The sequence below is a fragment of the Rhyacophila brunnea genome, unplaced genomic scaffold (assembly GCF_057557595.1).
Source record: "Rhyacophila brunnea isolate RB1 unplaced genomic scaffold, BYU_Rbru_1.0 scaffold_1, whole genome shotgun sequence".
Lineage (NCBI taxonomy): Eukaryota > Metazoa > Arthropoda > Insecta > Trichoptera > Rhyacophilidae > Rhyacophila > Rhyacophila brunnea.
Genome location: NW_028232751.1, coordinates 4,121,128 through 4,142,658, shown reverse-complemented (window position 1 = coordinate 4,142,658; position 21,531 = coordinate 4,121,128). Strand labels below are relative to the sequence as shown.

The 21,531-nt window shown below is 34.1% G+C and overlaps 1 protein-coding gene across 1 annotated transcript in view; it reads right to left on the bottom strand.

The window, feature by feature from the left end:
• Window positions 1-1,737: 1,737 nt before the first annotated feature.
• Window positions 1,738-21,531, bottom strand: part of LOC147079382 (E3 ubiquitin-protein ligase UHRF1-like) — a 33,465-nt gene continuing 13,671 nt past the window's right edge. Inside the window, exons 7-16 of the mRNA XM_085940578.1 lie at window positions 20,495-20,699; window positions 17,503-17,591; window positions 16,614-16,698; window positions 16,379-16,505; window positions 14,496-14,645; window positions 12,955-13,093; window positions 12,522-12,837; window positions 8,524-8,744; window positions 5,021-5,119; window positions 1,738-4,249 (exon numbers count right to left, since the gene is read on the bottom strand). Of these exons, the coding sequence (XP_085796704.1) occupies window positions 4,100-4,249; window positions 5,021-5,119; window positions 8,524-8,744; window positions 12,522-12,837; window positions 12,955-13,093; window positions 14,496-14,645; window positions 16,379-16,505; window positions 16,614-16,698; window positions 17,503-17,591; window positions 20,495-20,699 (1,581 nt within the window). The 3' untranslated portion in view covers window positions 1,738-4,099. The remainder of the gene's footprint in view (window positions 4,250-5,020; window positions 5,120-8,523; window positions 8,745-12,521; window positions 12,838-12,954; window positions 13,094-14,495; window positions 14,646-16,378; window positions 16,506-16,613; window positions 16,699-17,502; window positions 17,592-20,494; window positions 20,700-21,531) is intronic.

The window sequence follows — 21,531 nt, the reverse complement described above, 5'->3', positions numbered from 1 at the left end:
ATTTACATTCTCCTCCTTGGGCCCCCCCCCAATATTAAATCCTGGGTGCGCCACTGTTGGATTCAGTCTTTTTTCAAGAACCTCAGTGTAAATAGCTGTAGGTACAACACGTAATATCCCTTGTTGGAAGCTTTCCTAGGTCTATATCTAGGATATATACCATTTGTAAATAGTATGGTAGTGAATGTGGTCTGGACATACATGGAAATATTGTAAATGTTAAAGCAATTAGTGATCTGAATTCTTAAAATATAGAAATTCTTACGACAATGATTCCATAGAGTATGAAATGCACTTTTTGACAAAAGCTTCTATTGTAAACAAACTGATATTTTATAAGTTTTAAAATTATCATTATATCCTACTTGTATTTGTAAACTAATAAATAATTCCATGATTAATAAAGGTTTACAAAAATTTCTAGTTATATTTGGACATATTAAATTACTTGTAATGATATATTATCACTGTTTAATGTGTAATAAATTAATAGTAAATAATTATACCAAAATTAAATAAAAGATATCTAGGTACGTCTTGAATGATTAATATGTAATACTGCATTACTGCATAGAATAGTGTAGCTTGATCAAGAATCATAAGCAAAAACAAAGTATCACTTGGGTTTCTTTGTTATGAATAGTGACATACCTACTGTTTATATTTATGAAACATATAATATATCGTCGCTTAAGAAACAACACCGCGGAAGTCAATTAATTAAAATTTTCAGGGGAAACAAAAAACGTCTCAAAAAATTGAAAATTGATAGGTACCTTTTAACTTATTTTTTTTGTTTAGTTAAAAAAAAATCATTTTTTCATTCAAAAAGAATTTTTCCATAGAAGGAACACAGTGTAGGATTTTTTTACCTACCGAATGTTATTCAAAACTCAAAACCGCCAAATGGGGGCTTACGCGGTGTTGTTTCTTAAAAGACGATATGCACAATATGAAATAAAAAAACAAATACTAAGATTTTAAATATTAAATGATATTTTATGTAAGTTTAATGATTTTAAAAACAACTATAATATAATTATGTACCATAAATCAAAAGATTCATCTACATTATTGGAAAGAAAAGTTGAAAAAACGTAAATGTGTCATCATCTCAAAATGATACTTTGGCGAATAGCTGCGTTTTTGCTTATGAGGGCAGTATTAGTATCAATCATAATCCCCGTCTGATCAGTAAGCTTTGTGTAAGTCGCTCCTGTCCCACGAGTTCGGACCTTGGGACAATAGGTATCATAAGTATTGTAACATACTCTTGTACCAACTGTTTACGCTGCAAATAAAACTCGCTCCTGCATCCATCGGAGCAACCAAGTCTCGACTTCTCATCTCTCCTCCTGACGACTCTTCATCTACACCTCCTGGTCATCCCCAGCTGTCTCCTCCCCAAACCATAAGACCTTGCAAAAGACATCCTTTTCTATATGTAACGTATTTTTCTGGGTTCAGTACTTTCCATGTCAGAAGATTTCAATTGTGTCAACATAACATCATTTTGTAATTCAACTAACTGTAATTCAAAATTTACGATCGTAATTGGAATCAATCAAATTTTGCTTCGCGGTCGACCAGTTGGGAATCGTTGTATATATAAACTTCCTAAGTTTTTTCAAATCCATGTTTATTTACATGAATACACTCTAGATTAATTTCGCTGGCATTGGAGATTGGTGTCATAAGCGCTGAGAAAATATAAATGAAAACAAATATTTTTTTTTTAAATGGCACATTTATTAAACAATTCAAACTAAATATTAAACATATTATTCATTATTCAATTACAGAATAAAACAATAAATTATTATTGTAAACAGACACATAATTATCATCTTTGGCAAGACTGTCATATTAAATTTAACTATCTATTTATTGATGGAAACAATTGCACCCATAACACATAGTATACACATCCCATCAAGAATTGGGGATTATGCAACAAGCATGTTGCAATTTGAGATCAAAATATGAACTCAACCCAAAATGGACATTTCACAACTATGCTACCAATGCTCATATTACATGAAACAATGCAATTCCAACCAACTATCAGTCCCATTATATGTAAAATAAAAATGTCGCATTGAAGACACAAAATAGGAAAGTTTCTCTTATTGCCATGCCTGACTCGATGACTATGTTCAACGATTGCATGTAAAGACGACACTGCGAATCGCTTCATGCCACTACGGCGACGTGGTGACGATTGGCTTCATAATTATTTAAAGACAATACAAAACTAAAATTTAATAAACGCAATCTCCGTTTGCGGTGACATATTATAAATTACTGCCATAGGCGACGTGGTGACGTTTGGCTTCATAATTATTTAAAGACAATACAAAACTAAAATTTAATAAATGCAATCTCCGTTTGCGGTGACATATTATAAATTACTGCCATAGGCGACGTGGTGACGTTTGGCTTCATAATTATTTTAAGACAATACAAAAATAAAATTTAATAAACGCAATCTCTGTTTGCGGTGACATATTATAAATTACTGCCATAGGCGACGTGGTGACGTTTGGCTTCATAATTATTTAAAGACAATACAAAACTAAAATTTAATAAACGCAATCTCCGTTTGCGGTGACATATTATAAATTATTGCCATACTATGGTCAAAAATAAAGAATTTGTGGTATCTTTGTGAAATGTAAGCGAGACGCAATGTTATCATTGTACTGTACCTATGGTACTATTCGACAGGTTGTGAAAATCGGTTAACTGTAGGTGAATCGGTGTAGTTCGTTTTTTTACTGGCAGTTTCGCCACTATTGTTCTACTGCGCATGCGCAGATATCGCGCACTCCTAATTGTTGTGTGAAAATTCAGAAGTTTCTGAACTTTTTTGACCCATGCAAGCAATCTTACAATTTGCACGATAATATGTGTTTACACGTGCATTTTTTTATGGCAGCGATAATATGTACAGTCAGCAGTAAATCCATGAACGTGTAAACGGGTCATAATGGTTGTGTAATAATCAGAGGCTTAATCGAATAAATTCACACATCGCAAATACAGTGCCGCTTGCATTCTTAGCATATTTCAATGACAACACTACGTCAAACATACGTTCGCTGGCCATTATTACTTATGCACATTTAAAATATTATCTATTAATGATAGAATATTTTTTCGTCGATAATCAGAACTCATACAATTTGCTTATTTCAAATGAGTAAATTAAATGCTCTTCTTTGTGTATGACATACTCGATTAGTTTGACAGTTGTCACTTTGTTGTTGGCATTTCACGATTTTGCCATCAAGTGGAGCAACTAAGTTTCACGCATGTAGGTGTAGCTTTACCTGGCCCTTAGAAATTATAAAATAAGAATGAACAGTCAAGATATTAACCCATATATTTTAAATTAATTTCCCATATAGAGGAATTTAAATAATTTAGTGAGTCAGATACTAAAAAGTCTAATGCAATTCACACAAACAATATTATAAAGATAGTGAGGAGATTTAAACATATGACGCGTCTAATTCCAAAAAGCGATAAGTCCACATTTGGTCAATATATATCAATATTTCAAGTCTCGATTTATTAAAAAAAGCGCCAAGTCCGTGTTTCATATTATTTAAAGCTTGCTTGATTGGTGTGTTTAAGTCAGCCAATAAGGGAACGTTCAATATTGGAAATGGCGTCTCCCATGCTGTAACATCCAGTCAACTCATGACAGTGCCACGGAAATATGTGCCTTATGCAGGATAAATTAAAAAGTGAGGTTCAAGTAGCGCTACGTCCAATTTTATTTTGCCTATATTTATTACATTCAAGAGTTTATCGGCTGAAACAAATTGCCATTTGGTTCTAATTTCGACATAGAATACAACGAAAAAAATAATCTCATGTTAAAACAAATAATTGAAGCTTGAAACATAAAAACGTTGTTTCCCGCAAATATCGAATTGTGGACTTGTCGCTTTTTGTAATTAGAAGCCTTATATGTGTTAATTACAATCTAAATCATCACAGCTATTTGTAAAATCCTCTTTTTTTTCAGAACACAACTTGTAATACTTAATTCAGCAAATAATTGCCACGTCTTATACAATTAAAGTAATTATTATTTCTTGCGAACGTCGTAGCCTGGCAGCACAGCTCTTAGGACCGACTTCAAGTTGTCATTGTTCGTCAATTCTTCTTTCGATAGGTCTGCCCTGCAGTGCGGGCAACCCTGACTCTCAGTACTTTTGAATGCCAATTTCAAGCAGCTCTAAAAATTAAAATAGAAATATCTAAATTAGAAATTCACCAGAACTTAATATACAAAAGAAAGATATAAAATTGGAATATAATATGAAAGCATTGTTCTCTTTAACTTTATGTTACATGTGCACAAAAAAAACTTTGGGTGTGTTCTTATGTGGTAATATATAGACAGGGAACACAAAATTAATAGGCTAGTTAGCTTAACCTACTGGGTGTGGTATAAAGCCGTACTTAGACCATTTTCTTTAGACAATTTCCTTAATAAGAACGAAACATTCTTAAGCCTTGTGTATATTCAAATTGAATAAAAAAATCGGTGTGTGTGTACTTATGTACGTGCGTTAGAAGTTATAATTCTTTGGCGTAACAAAACAAAAACAAAACTTGTGATAAACTAGATTCTTTGACTAGCTCTTAATTATCTTGTCAAATTACACACTCAAGAAAAAGGATCGCTTATTGGAACGCCATTGGTTTATTTCTATACACTTTAACTTATATTACTAACTGACGTTTAATCGCTTGTTTACAATTCTAAACTATAATATTATACTGTATAATCGTCACGATTGCAGTATCATACTGTGGCGTAAAGGTAGTGTGTTTGGCTGATCACTGAACAATCAATGGTTCGAATCCAATGGAGTGGATTTTTTTTTGTGTGAAAAAATAAATTATGTGTTACATGTCACACGCCAAAAATAGAATCTGATTTCCCAAACGCGCCAAAAGTATAACTTCAAAAAAATATTAATACAATTGGTTGTGTAAATACCATGCAAAAGTTGTGACTGCAAGATGTGGTGACTGGATTAGCAGCGACCTCTTGGCAAATGATGCACAAGAAGTGTGTCGTCATTTTGTTTATCAAACCCTGAAACAAAAAAAATAAGACATTAGGTACTGTAACACATCAAGTTATACACATTCATATTTTTTATAAAAATCAATGTTTTTTAAAATAGATATAAAAAATATTAAAACTATGAATTAGTCAAAAATCTCTTAGGCGTTGCTTAGAAAACTTAATAAACTAAATTTTAATAATAAATATAACCATAAAATATATGTAATAATAAGATGTGGTCTGATTCAACAAATTCACATTTTTTACAATTGTAAGTTTATCTTTGACTTAAAATAAAAAATATATTTTTTTTAATGTTTTCAGATACATATTTATTACTTAATACAGTTAAAATTGTAAATTATCAAAAAAAAAATCTCAAATTGCAAGTTTCGTATTATTCCGCTAGGTGCCTCTTTAAAAAAAGCTCAGTAAAGGTTTCACCTTAAGATCAAATTTCGCAGTACCAAGTAAAATACATTGTTACACTTTGGAATTGAACTCCGATTAATCGCTTATTTCGCATTTTTATACCCAGTTTGCTGGTTAATGAATATACCTATTTATATTCGGATTTAAATTTTGTACTATTCCATTTGAGTCATTTTTTGAGACCAGGGTTTCGCCTTTCGGCATCTTCAAATACATGCACACTCACCAATGGTAAATACACACCGACAATGAATACAGTGTCAATTACAACTTATATAATAAACTAAAACAATAAAGTAGGTAAAAAGTTTATGACCTACCTATCAATTCAATGACCACAATAAAAAATATAACAAACAAATCGTCACTGTTCTGGCAGAAAACACTAATTCGAAAAAATGACATATTGAGTTAGTAACAAAATGTTCCTTATTTCAAACTTTACCGTTTGGAAACCTTCTTAATAAATAAGCAGTCTTTATTTTAAAGTCACCCTTTTTACAATTACTTAATAAACTCACATGATAGACCATTATTTCAAACATTTTAACAACTTCAAAGTCAAATTACTCAAAACTAGTATTCTCCAGTTAGTGTGTTCTGCCAGAACAGAGACGAAATTATAAATAGTTTGAAAAAAAGACCCTACCTAATTTACTAATAATACATTCAATAAGTGTATAAATCATCAAAACCCTAAATAAATCATTAGATAACTACTCACTGATAACACAATCAATAGGCGTAAAATATTAACTACTTAAATCCATTAAAATTTAAATTCATCAAGTACCCTCGGTCGATAGTATTAAGAGCGTACTTCAGTGAAACGGCAAATAATTTTCAACAGTAGGTGCGATGAAATTTCTCACTAGTCGCCAATCGGAGACTGACAGCGAGGTGTCCGCACGTCGATTTGCTTTGTCATGGCGTCGGATGAAAATATTCTTAAATCGTGTAAAGATGACTAAAAAACTTTACCGATATACTTAAAAAAGAAAACAAATCAATGAATATACTATTATTTTTAGTAATATGACAATAAACATAACATTAAATGGACGCGTTTTGGATTTTTATGACAAATTATAATTCGTTCGGCACGCCTCATTTGTTCATCGCCCAGCCACGATCTTTTTAGATCATGCCTCAACTGAAGTATAGCCTTAATAGGATTAAATAGATTTTATCTCCTTGTAAAAATAGCAATGTCATAATTTTCTATAACATTTTATATTTATATTTAACATTATTATAAGTAACGTAATACGTATTGATGTGAACCATCTGGAGCAAGGCCCTCTATAGCAGTGGTTGTCATGATGCGGCTACCAGATGATTTTGCTGCGGCCACCAACATCATTTTCAGTATTTAATTTAATTAACTGGGCTAACATTAAATATGCGTTATTGGAAAAGAGTCATGACCAAGTACTTAAAAACCATTTTAATAATACCATGGCTGAAAAATTTTGGTCGAAGTTATAAATTGACCAAGAATCAAGTCAATTCAAAGAATTGGCAACAATTGATTTATTAATATTGTCGATTTTTCCCTCTACATATTGTATTGTATTCAGTGTAATACACTGCATAAAAAACAAATATCGAAGCTAGTTGACAGAATTTGTATTGAGGAATTTCCATTTGCATTATTTTAAAATAAATTTAGGTACTGTTCGGTTATATGGAATACAGCGGAAAACGCATTTTGAAAATAGCCGATAAACTGGATTATTTGTTAGTTTGGGTTAGTTTAGGTTAGGTTTGTTTAGGTTAACCTAACAAATAATCCAGTTTATCGGCTAGTTTCAAAATGCGTTTTCCGCTGTATTCCGTATAACCGAACAGTACCTAAATTTATTATCCGACCATGTCCGATCTTAATAGGATCATATCGTCTCTGTTCTAGCAGAACACACTAACTGGAGAATACTAGTTTTGAGTAATTTGACTTTGAAGTTGTTAAAATGTTTGAAATGGTCTATCATGTGAGTTTATTAAGTAATTGTAAAGAGGATGACTTTAAAATAAAGACTGTTTATTTATTAAGAAGGTTTCCAGACGGTAAAGTTTGAAATAAGGAACATTTTGGTATAACTAACTCAAATGTCATTTTTTCGAATTAGTGTCTTCTGCCAGAACAGTGACGATATGGGCCTCCACAGAGTAGAGGTTTGTATTAACAGATTTTGTTTTTTACGAGAAATGTATGTCAACCACTTGCTCAACCTATTAGGTCCATATCCTGACTCACACACAAATTGAAAAACAATATGTGTACTTGCCAGATCCAGGATTCGAACCTGGGACCAACGGTGACCCACCCAAAATAGATATGTATAAAATATTCAAATGTCTTTTATTAAATGGACTTGTCTATAAATAAATTGATCTATTTTTTTAGTAAATAAAATTTAGCTTTAATTAATTTTTTCAATCACAACAAAAAGTGAAATTTGGTGCGGCCACCAGACGTTTCCAAAGAACTGTCAATGTCGATTGTGCGGCCACAGTTAAATTTTATATGAGAACCACTGCTCTATAGTCAGGCTGCGGCACGAAATAGTGAATTTTGATCATTGTGTTTGTTATTGTTATTGAAATACGAAATCGAAAATCTTCATTTACTGTAAACCAACACTACCATCGAAACTTTCAATTTAGTATCGCGGACTGATGGCCACGGTCTGGAGAAGAGCCAGTTATAGAAAATGTGACTGACAACAAAATATAAATTCATTATTTTTTTAGAATAAAATATTCTGTGGGAACATTACAGTAAAACCCCATAGATACAAACACAGTTTACTCCTATTCAAACTGTCACTGCAAACCATTTTAGCAAAGCAGTTTTGACACTACTATTAATGGTAAGAATTGCTCAACAGTTGAGAAAAGGGTTTTGTTCAATGTTTTTATGTAAACCCTTCATAAACTTAAAAAGTTGCAGGAAACGAAACAGGTTCAAGACAGAATGATAAACGATGCATATGTACCTGTTTTCCTTCTTTTTTCAATGCCTCCAAGCACTCATCCCAGAGTTTTTTATTAAGTACATCACTTCTGATCGCCTCCTTATCTTCCTTAGACAGTACATCGTGTTCAAGGTTTCCATTCGGCGCATCAGCAACCCCGTTTGAAAGCTTGGACTTTTTGCTGCTCGCTGCCATGGCGAATGGATTCGTTGACTTGGAAGGAGATTTTGATTCACTCTTGTCTATTAAAACAAAACAAAAAAAAAAAACACAAATTTAGGTGACAATAATGACTCAACAATTTTTGTTAGAGTTGGATCTGTGTCTCTAATCGAAGAATTTCAGTGTACCATTTGTTCTCCCAAAGTTCAGAACTAACCTGTCAATGGTGATGCCAATTGGAACAATAACTTTGGGTATTGCTTCAGATATTGATATATTCCACTTGGGTGAGTGTTTACATGTAGATGGTGTTTTATAAATTCTTAAGGTACAATCAATATACAGCTTACTTAATATAAAAAGGGTTGGGAATAATTAACTTCCAGCGCATCTATTTTATACACAGGTCTGCTATCGACAGCTATAGAGGGTAGTTTTGTATCGAAGTATTAGCACTTATTGTAACAATTACAATAAGTGTGTCGTATTTGTTACAATAAGTACTATTTTTTAACAGCACCTCTCTTGGGCGTGCTAAATATTAGAGCGAGATAGATAGTTTTGACTGTTTAGACGGCTAACTTATTGTAACAATTATAATATTTCGATACAAACTTATGAAAAACTACCCTCAATAGCTGCGGATAGCAGTCTTGTGTATAGAATAGATGAGCAGTGTAGATATGTATTACGCTATTATCAAACAAGAACTTCTCGTCCACGTCTTAAAACTGTGAACTAACAATCCCCTCCAGTGCAGCTAATAGCACTTCCTTTTTCAAATGAGGAACGCCCCCAAATTTATCATTTCATTTTACGCTCACATGGTGTACGAATCTACGAATTTACTTAATTTGAAGTTTTTATAATAAAAATATGTCTAAAACGATCAGGAGTGATGTTAGAATTATTATTAGTAAACTTTTGGTTTATTGCGAAGAAGAAAAAGAATTCGCTTATAAAAAGAGAGCCGATACATTATTTAAACACGCCTGCCGTGTGCGCGTTGCCGCCATGATAGGTGCGTCACTAAGAAGTCTTCTATATGCGACTACAGTGACTTCCTGTTTTGCCGATTTCTTGTTGTCGGAGTATACATGAGTATTAACTTTTTATTTTACACTGGAAGGTTTTATCCAAAGATATTTTTCCCAATTGTAATCAATGCCGTTTTTGTATACTACCTTCCAAACTTTTCAAAAACATTACTCAGTTTGTGTGAAAATTAATAGACATGGATTACTTTGTTTTACTTTCATATACAGTATAACCTCGTTTTTACGTGCCCGGAATTCACGTTTTCCCGGCAATTGCGTGCAATATTTTCAGTCCCGATGTATTTCAGTACATTTAATACCCGCATTTACGTTTTTCTTTCCCGCGATTTATGTCAGAAATATTCAAAATATGCGAGTTACGCGCGCTTCTGAAGAACTGTCTGATGAAGAAGAGGTTGATATTCCAACAAAAGAAGAAGCAATGAGGTTCACCGAGGGTTTAAAAACCTTGCTGATATCCAAGATGACACTTTTAAATGTTTATATAGTCTTGAAAGAGAATTAGGTACATAACAAAAAAACAAAAATGCAACAAACTAATATACCTACATGATTTTTTCAATAAAAATTTTAATTGAATGTTGTTTTTTAATAAAACGTATTTTTTTAGAAATATAAAATTTTAATGTTCTTTTTTTCAATACCCCCTTTTACATTTTCCCTCCAATTAGGTTTTTTTTTCCAGTCCCTTAACCCGGCCGCCGCGTCAGTTTCAATATGAAAGAAGCCCGCCCTGCGGTAAGGTATTTCTAAATGCTGTGCTTCGCTGTATTATGATAAATACGGCAAGTAAAAATAGCTGGTATAACTGTTATTATGCCTAGATACATAAGGTTCGATTTGATGACGTAGACACGCTTGTGCGCCCATAAAAATTAATAAATCACTCACTATAATATTTTACTCATGTTAGAAACACTTAAAAATGCCATTAAAAATATTGAAAATAATAGCTTTTATGTGTGTGTCGCATATTATTACATGTTTTATGGTTCGCGTAAAGTTGAGTCCACACTGGTTGAAATATTATAATAATTTCTTTTGTTATTTTTTGAGTGAAATTTGGATTTTTACTAGATTAAACTTTTCAGTTTTATTGAGCATTGTGTTATGTTAGTGATTGTCGTTTTATGTTTTATAAAAAAAACAATATTTATTTTGTAAAATCTGCGTAATTTTTTCTATGCTATAAAAACATTTTTTGCGTGAGGTTTTAAAATTTTATAAACATTAAATTGCATGCAAAGATAATATGTAATATAGTTGAAAAGTCAATATTCCATGATTTATATTTTATATTATGTTCTATACCCGTGTGTTTTTTTTATACTTACGTTTATTTATACGTTTTATATATTCCTTCATAGTAATTCGTAATTTATTGGTAAAACTCGCAATCATCCTAACTAAAATATAATAATATATTATATTTTTTCATTCCGTGTGGACGCATCTTTACAAATATTTACGACTTTCAATAATGAGCTCGATTTATGACTTTCAAACAATTGGGGTGACACATGATGACATGACCATGAGTAATAAAAATAAATGACATAATCCAGAACACAAGTTCAAGTACATATTTAGAAATATTTCGACACACATTATTTATTGTTTTCGGTTCGGTTTTTTGGTTGTCTTTTATTCCCGCAAACATGGTGTTGTAAAGATCGCGGTGAATATTCAACTTGACACGATAAATCACTCGGCGCACACTCAACTCGAATGAAAATATTTTGTATGCCTAGTGCGCAGGCGCAGTAAAATACCGCGTAGATTTGAACTGATGCAATCGTACCGGCGAATCTCAATAGATCGAGAGGGTTCGAAAGATCGATGAGTATGAAATTAAAACAACATATTTTTGACAAAGTTATATAGGTGGAAGTAGGCGGATGGATCGGGCTATTTTTTAATAAAATTCTCAATGCCGCATGAAAAATATTTCTTGCGTTATCCACAGGTCAAGGTTTGCGTATCTGACTGCTATACGGTCGCCCATGTGTTACGTACTAGCCGTATCCTACTGGAATACGGTCGCCGGGAAAGGGTTAAAAAACGTAAAAAACGGGTTATACTGTAATATTTAGGCTCCATCTCTATAGAAAAAGGAACATTATTGATTTTATCACACTTCACTTTAAATCCTATGGAAGGCAACAGTAAGAATGATTCATCTCCAGTTTCATTATACAGTCGAACTTGGTTATTACGAGGAAGATGGGACCGACTGAATTTGCTCGTTATAAGCGTTACTCGGTATATCAGAGAATAGGTATTTTTAAATGAGCGGTCACAAAACACAAAAAGTCGAAAATGAAAAATCTGAAAACCATCGTAAAAATCCCCGAAACAAGCATGGTATCCATTAACTACAAAAGAAGTTGTATATTGTAATGAACGCTGGGTAGGTACCTACTGACTTCACAAACCATGGATTTTTTACTTATTTCTACCATATGCGTCGATACTTTTTCAATATTGTTGGCGAAAACACCAATTAAGTAGGTACTTAAGACACCTAACTAGTCTCATAAACATAATGCGATCCCAGCGGCATCCTGTCCGGTCGGATTTTATTGCTTAGGGTCGAAATGTTTTTAAAAGATCGACACATTAACAGTTTTAAGAAAAAATTTTACGATATTTTAGGTCAGTATATGCGATAAGTTGCTCGTTATAACAGTGAATAAATGTATGGAGAAAATCATAAACTAAAATGTCAACGAATGTTTCCTCATTACATCCATGATCGTAATAACCGAGTTCGACTATATTTATATTATAAATACAAACCTTTAATCTGTTTAGTTGTACAAGTCTTGGCTTTTGGTTTAGGTTTGTTCTCATCTTTGGAATCCTGACCCATCGATGATCTCGTCCTCATTTTCTTGAGAGGCGGTGAACTGTCGGCGTCCTTCTTAGACCTTCTCCTCTTCTTATTGTGGTGTGTATCCGCGTTTGTACTGCTCCCCGGCTCGTCAGTGTTGCCGTTGCTCACCCGTAATACCCTCGTGGGAGTGCCTACTGTTGACGAAGGGTTCTTTTTCAACTTTTCACGTTCTTTCTGTGCTTTTTTTTCTGCCTCTGCTTCCAGATAGCCGGGAGGGTACTGTGAAAACAACAAAATAAAATTAAAACCAATTGCACAAGACCATTTAAGATGAAAAATTTGCCTGAATCAAGCACGGTACATAAGGATTGTAAAACAATAGAAATTATACATTACCACAATCGGGAAAGTCTTTCCACCCTCTTCCCATGGAGCAGGATTTGGATCGTCTCGTCTGACAAGATACTTCCAGACTTTAAAGCCGGACTTCCCCGTCTCCTGGTAATATTTTACAATCTTGTAAATCCCATCATATCTGGAATTATACATATTTATGAAATATATATAATTTAGAAAAGTCTCCCAGCTCAGAAGCCAAGTAACTTCCACAGGTCACATGTACATGTTTAGCCCATGTGTTCGCCGTTCGGCATCATTACGATAACCGGATTAATGGGTGTGTGCATACCAGTAGCGAAGGGTGGAGGTATGCTGTTAAGATCCCCCATAACTAGTGCACATTAAGCTTTGTTAGTGATACGTGTTTGTTTTTATTGAACTAAGGCCCTCCTCCCACGGAGCAACGGAAGTCCGACGGAACTGAAACTAAAATTCCAGCTAGTATTTAGCTAATGTATTTCAATGGTGGCTCGCTGATGGCGAGACTGGAATCTCTCAGTTTCAAAATGGTCGCGAAGAGACGCGACGTGCTAGTCGCGCGGTCTCTGAAGTTTCCAGTCACCATAAAACAGTGGTACCAACATCATTAGATTCGGTGAAAAATCATATTTTCTTACCAAAATTGGTAGCACTGCGAACAAGTGTCATGCTATAAAAACCGTCAACAACCCAAGACATCAAAAGTACAAGATAAGCAAAATTGAAATAATCTTATTATATTTGAGTAAACGTACCAGCGTGCGAAAGAAAACAGCTGATGGTCCAGTTTGACAGTTTGAGGTTATGTGATTATTATTTCAAGTGATTTCAGTAGCGCCGTGTGCGAAGCATCACATTGGCCAGTTTATGAGTTCCTTCATAAACCAGTACTGTCAGATTTCAGTTGCGCCGTGGGAGGAGGGCCTCAGACCACAATTTACAGATGGTGTTGGTTAGTTTTTCAAAATCAATTACACCTTGCCTCAACCAAACCATAAATAGTTTGGGTATATTTTGGGTGATACGACAAAATTATGCGCAATTTTTCATATACACTTTTCGTTGGATTAAGAATGCATATTAGACATATTGTCGGTTAATTTTTTTTAAATTCATGAAGCCCTGCCTAACCAAACTATAAGAGATAAAAAATATTATTCTATCTATAGAAAATTATATTTTAGATAGATGGGTTTTTTTGACTATCTATTATGGCTTGATTTTCGCAGGGTTTAATTGAATTTTAAAAACTAACCAACAACACCTGTAAATTGTCAATGAAAACAAATACGTAAGACTGACAAAGTTCAGTGTGCACTATTTATGGCGTATCTTAACAGCCTACCTCTACTCTTCGCCACTGGTGCATACACAATGATCGGTGATCAGTAACTGCACTACCCACTACCGCAGCAAGTCACACGTATTCGGCGCACCATCAAACAGTATGGGAAATACAGTACATTTTGCAACAACACGATAGTGGTTGTGTTTGCATAATTATATTTTGTTATTTTTAATCAGTAAAATCCCATTGTAGCCACATGGTAAATATATACCTTATTCCTTCCTGGGGTGCATATTCAGGGAAATGCTTGAGCATCTTATAAGATCGGACGACACGGACTGGTTTTCCATCCCTCCATTTGGCACCAGCATCTGCGCCCTCCTCTTTCACTTCCTTCACAGCACAATTCCTTGCCAGGGCTCTGAAACAGTTGTGATGATATAAATCTCCGAAAAATACTTGGAAGAATAAAAGAAAACAGGGCATCTCTATGAATACTGAGCTCTGTGAACAATTTTATTTAAATCCAATATAGTCAATGTCTTGAGGGTGCGAAGAATCAGATGGACTAATCATGTTGTTGGATGCGATGGATCAAGAGCTCTCGATAAAGTTTATGAAAAAACCCCTGTAGGCACTCAGTTCCTAGACCGCCTCCCAAGGAGATGGGCGGATAATGTAAAGAGGGTTACAGAGAGGCTGGGTGTGACCGACTAGAGAGATAGAGATAGAAAGAGCTCGGTATAGAGATACCTGGAGGATGGTTGTGTAGTCGGCCACGGACCTGAATGGCTTGATTAAGTAATGATATAATGGATAATAATTTGATTCACAAAGTGTCAAATCGTAAGGTGAATGCATGAACTATTTTGTAGAAGAGTTTTTTGAAAAAAACAGCCTACTTCAGTTATTTATTATTTATATACACAAAAAAATGTATGTACAATTTACTTCATCAATAATTCTACTAAAATATGATGCATATATTTATCCATAAAGATAATAAATAATTTCAAAAAGTTGTTACAAAAACTCTCCTCAAAAATTTCAAATGTAATTTAGAATAGTTCTGCATTCAGCTGAGGTAATGAATTTTAACCAAAGACATCGAAAACCTTGATCAATAAAGATGAAGCCTAATTATTATGAAAGTTGAGCTGAAGTGAAGTTGATAAGGATACGTTAAATAATTAGGTAGATAAAGTTCATTTTTAGTAAGTTCACATTTTTGTGCTGAGATTTATTTGCCGGGGCTCCACTCGGATAAAAACGTCTTGAATTAGAGACGAGGAATAGTGACATTATCTAAAGGACTCCAAAACCTGAGAATTATTTTTATTTATTTATTTAGAAAAAGAGTATTACGGCATTACAGCGATTGGCCAATGCACCATAATTATGTATTAATTAAATAATACAAAATTACAAAAATATCTTAATTACAAATAACAACTAATATAACAAGAAAGTAGAAAAGACGGCATGTGTTTATGTAAATATTAAAGAAACATGATAATACATACAATTATAAATTTAACCTATTTAACACGTCCACAAACATTATAATAGTTAATAAAAAATAAATCAACCTTTATGGTGCCATCAAATAAGTTAATCGCATGATACACATCATCGTGAAACATAACATCTGTCCTGCGACGAGGTATCCTGAAGACCGTAGAGTTACGAGTGATATTGGTGGGAACATGAAAATTAATATTTGCCAGTATATACGGATTGTAAGTGAACCCACGAAGAAGTAAAAAGAAATGCTTTAAAACATCAATCACTCTTCGGGTGGACAGGGATTGCATTGATAGCATACCCAGGAGAAAACGAGTTGGGAAATTCTTTTTATTATCATTATCATAAGGAAAGAACCCATATGTTCTTAAGTAGAGAAATCTAAGAAATCTATTGTGGACTCGATCCAACTTAATTGTGTGGACCTATTAGGACTCCAAATAATGCTGGAATATTCAAGAATACCTAACATATATGATACGTATAATGTACGTAGCACTCGGACGTTTTTGAATGATTTTGAAACCCTCTTAACAAAACCAAGCATTTTGCTAGATCTAGTACTGATGTTAAGAATAATTATAAAGCCAATGCAAATGAAAAAAAACTAAATTAATCATCCACACATACTTGTTCTGCCTGGTTAGTGTCTGGTCGCTAGATTGATCAGCGGTTCTCTTATTCCCAGAGAGATCCCGTCCCCCACTGCCTGTATACGTGAATTCAAGTCCATGGTCCACATCATCTTCATAACCACCTGTCGATGAAACCACAAAATCATTTATAATTTTTTGATGACAGGCATAAACTGTGGCCAACAATTTAGCTGGCTTGCCAAAAGTATTTAAATAAGATGTATCCTAACCTGAAAGAACAATGCTGTAAGCGCCATCCACATCTCTGCCGTGTATTCCGGAGACCGGCGGTCGATGGACTCCAGACTCTGATAACTGGAAAGAAAGCAAGCATATTTGTCAGACAAAAGTACATATTTCTTCAGATTAAAACTTATGCTTATTCTGTAGTGTATTGAAAGACAATACAGTAACTGATAATTCAAAATTCGCCGTAAATCGAAATTTTCGCTAAAAAAAATGTCCCTTGAAGATTATTTTCATAAAAACCATACCTCTAATTCGAATTTCCTAGCATATAAAAATATTCAATAATTATTAGTAAGGAAGTACATAATTTCACGAGTCCGTCATTAGAAATTGTGACAGACTTTTTTTAAAACATCATAAATTGCTTATTTTATGAAGGTAATAAAATAATCCTGACATTTTATGACCCATTAATAACATCATTACCACATCCACTATCAGTGGCACAGCTGCACTCCACTCAAAGGAAAAACAATAACATGTTTCAGGGCTTTAGGTTTATAATTGTTTATTGGATTTTCACATAGTTTTACTAGAGAACCAATGCCGAACAGTTGTGTTTTCGTCAATCGTATTTTTTTACAATTCAAGCTCACCACATGGTGGTAAATACCTACCTACATTACTTGGTAACTTCAATAATTAATGGATTAATAACGCATGGTAGTTGCACAGATTTTAATTTGGAAGAATTGTATCGGAAATTTTGTAACATCTGATTGTAAACGAAATGAAAAAAAAAAAAAAATTGTATTACATACATTTCATACATTGAATTTAAGTTCGATTTTGGATGCCGTGGAATTCATATTAACGAGGTTTTCTGTACATTGAACATGCAGCAATAACCATGAATTCCAAAAACAGTACCTGGATTCTGAATCTCCATGTCATCCCGACTTCTATCCCAGGAATCGGTCCAAAATGGTTGGCTGGCATCGAACATGTTTGAGTTTTTCCTATAATAACATAACAATAAAATTTTGAAATGTACATATATTATTATACTATATTATAAGAACAATCTTCGCACTGCTGAGTTGATATACAGATGTTGGAGTAGGGCAGTGGTTGCGAACCTATGGTGCGCGTGCCACCAGTGGCATGCAAGATGATTTTGAATGGCACGCCTTTTAAGAGAAAAAAATACCTATATTAATAATAAATGACAGATCGCATTGTATAAAAAATAGCAGGCAAATACTCATTACCTACGTTTAATGTAAATATATAATTACATAGGTCGGTCCTTCGGCGGCTTTCATATCAAAACTCGCTTCGTTCGCAGCGATAGAGTTCCGAGCCTCGCGAAACATTGTTGCATATGACGAACGCGCACATCTATTAACGCCACTCACGTCTTGAAACGTCACAATAATAGACTCCCAGCCAGACGCTATTACGCAAAATGTCATCAAACGCTGAAGCAGAGATTATTATAAATTGGTACCGCAGACATTTAAGTAGAAGGCGAAAATATTGAATTCATCCGTCAATTAGGCATATATCCATGCACAGTGCTTCATTTATTACTTCATTTATTTCTTGAACGAAAGTTAAATCGTTCGTCTGCCATTTTTGTTTAATGTGTCGCGCACTGACATCCAGATACATATGGCCGCATCGAGCGCTATGTGCAAGTGCGGGGCTGGCGACTGCGACAGGCAACATACCTCCAATGTTGATGGTCGATCTGTTGCACATGTTGTACAGTCGCATTCAACCAATCTGCGGCGCTCCATTTGGCAACATTTGTTTTGTGGATTAACGATGACATGGCATGGACTAAAAACTATTGTTCACTAGCAACATAATTCGATATAAAAATAATAAATGTTGCCAGATTTCAACAGGCACCAGCGGACAAAAAACAGCATGTCCAAATATTTAGTTATACCAGCGCATCTATCTATACACAAAACTGCTTTCGGCCGCTACGGCAGCTATCTAGGGTAGGTTTGTATTGCAGTATTAGCACTTATTGTAACAATTACAATAAGTTAGCCGTCTAAACAGTCAAAACTATCAATCTCGCTCTAAAATTTACCACAGCCAAAAGAGGTGCTGTTAAAACAGCACTTATTGTAACAATTACAATTAACTTAAAGTAATTGTTACAATAAGTGCTACTTCGATACTTTGTATTTCGATACAAACTTACCCTAAATAGCTGCCGTAGCGGCCGAAAGCAGCCTTGTATATAGGATAGATGCGCTGAGCTTAAGAGCGTACTTCAGTGAAACGGCAAATAATTTTCAACAGTAGGTGCGATGAAATTTCTCATTAGTCGCCAAACGGAGACCGAGAGTTGAGGTGCCGGCACGTCGATTTGTTTTGTCATGGCGTCGGATAAAAATATTCTTAAATCGTGTAAAGATGACTAAAAAACTTTACGTATGTACTTAAAAAAGAAAAAATGTCAATGAATATACTATTATTATTAGTAATATAACAATAAACATAACATTAAATGGACGTTGAATTAAATGAATGTTGGATTTTTATGACAAATTATATTTCGTTCGGCCCGCGTCATTTGCACAATCCGCGCATCGCCTAGCCACGATCTTTTTAGACCATGCCTCAACTGAAGTACAGCCTACATTTCACACTAATATAATTCCAGATCCTTTTTGCTAATAAAGCTAGTTGCACCTCTGACAACAAATATAAACATATTAAACAGACACATCCATCACAAACATTATGCCTCTCGCGCAATACAAGATATTTCATCTTCATAATCCAAAACAATATAGTAAGCATGTATACATAAAATAATCTTATAAAAACCTGTGAAACACATCTCAGTGAAAATTAAACGTAAAAATGGCGCGCGTATCATATTATTTTATTTTCGGGTAATCAGTGTCTAGTGTTCAATGAAGAAAAAATATTTTAATAACTATCAGGCAATCGAAGTTTAAAAAATGGCAATAACTTTGATTGCGGAACGCAGCGTTGCTTTGTTAAATAAGATTTTCGCATCTGACATTCTATTTTTATATAATGCATGGCTTTAAACGTTATTCTGATTTGACTGTCAATATTTTATGCATCACGGCGGAAGCAAGAAGGTACTTAAAAATTACTGCGCCGTGTAGTGTGTAAAGTTGACCGGCTCTCAACTTTTCTCGGTAGATTGTTTACAATCTGCTGTCAACTTGTTCAATGATTTCACTGGGCGACTTTACAGGCAGATTGTAAATTCGCCAACAAACAGCTCGTAAAGTAGCTCAATGTAATTGACGCATTAGTAAGCTGTTCTCCTTGAAACATGTGTTCATACAGTTAACCGAAATAGCAATATTTACTTCAATATAAATAATTTACAGTTTTACCGGTATAAACTTAACTTTATCTATTTCTCGAACATACTTAATGTAGCTATCTAATTGGAACATAATTGTAAATTACTGTCGCATCTAGTAACATACGTAGACATTCAATGGTGAAATGTTCAACAAACAAGTCGTCATTTGATTAAATACTCTACGAACACATGTCTCCAGAACAACGGCTCACGAAGCAGTGTCTTACGGTCAATTGTATACATACAAATTTCCTGACTCGAAAAAATACATAATGGAAAATTTTAAGCAATGCAATCTCAATCAATCAAGTAGCAAGATTTTAATGTTTATATTTGCCGTATTACTGTCTTATAACGGAACATTCTGGCTATGAAAAAACCTGTTTTTGAGGCACAAATAGACGAGTGGTCACTCTGGAGACAAATGAAGAGTTATTACAGTAATCCAGAAACCCACACAGCGTTAACTGATACCACATGAAAATATTGCTTAATGCCTAATCTTATTGAAACATTAAATTAAAGGATGAACAAATAATATATACAAACCAACGCAAGCCATCCCTCGACCCCAGTCCCTGGACGACTTCCCTTGGTTGGGTTTCTTAACTTGCTTCTTGGCGCCGGGAGCGACCACTGAATCAGGGTTTGTCTTGCAGTCGGGGCAGTACCAATCATCAGAGGGGAGGCACTCTAAAGCAGGCTGCAAGCACGTCATGTGGTAGCCCATGTCGCATTCATCACACAGGACCGTCTAGAAACGGTATATTACAGCAGTAAGTATCTGTTCAATGTTCACAATGAACCATGCAGTAAAAACATGAATGTGATTCTTGGTTCTTTCATTATAAATGTCACTAATTCATAATATGTTCAACAGAGCAAAAATGACAAAATACCAGATGAAATATTCTTCTACCATCGCTCGGTTGGACAATACAGACACCATGCAGTGCCTCTAAGAATCCCTGTCGCCAATCTTCTCACTTTTACCTAAATCTGGCCTTGCAGAACAAAGTATTTAGCGGATTTCTTGGATACCAAAATCCGGTTTGCTTGAAGAGGAGGGAATATCTAGACTTTTTTACAATTAAAAGTACAAATATTGCAGGATCATTTTTTTTAAATTCATTAAGGCTATACTTCAGCTGGGGCACGGTCTAAAACGATCGTGACTACGCGACGATTTTGCAAACGACGCGTGCAGAACAAAACATAATTTGTCATAAAAATTCAACATGCGTCCATTTAATGTTATGTTTATTGTTCTATTAATAATAATAATATATTCATTGACATGTTTTCTTTTTCAAGTAAATGGGTAACGTTTTTTAATCATCTTCACAGGATTTAAGAATTAATTCCCCCGACGTCATCACAAAACAAATTGATGTGTTCAAAGCTAGACTTTCGCTCTCCGATTGGCAGCGAGTCCGAAATTTCGTCGCACCTATAGTTGAAAATTATTTGCCATTTGCTCTTAAGCTCTTATGCTCTTAAGCCCTGTCTAACCAAACAATAATAGATAGAAAAATATATTATTATATCGTTCGAAAATATTTGAAGTTATGTATGATTTAATTGCA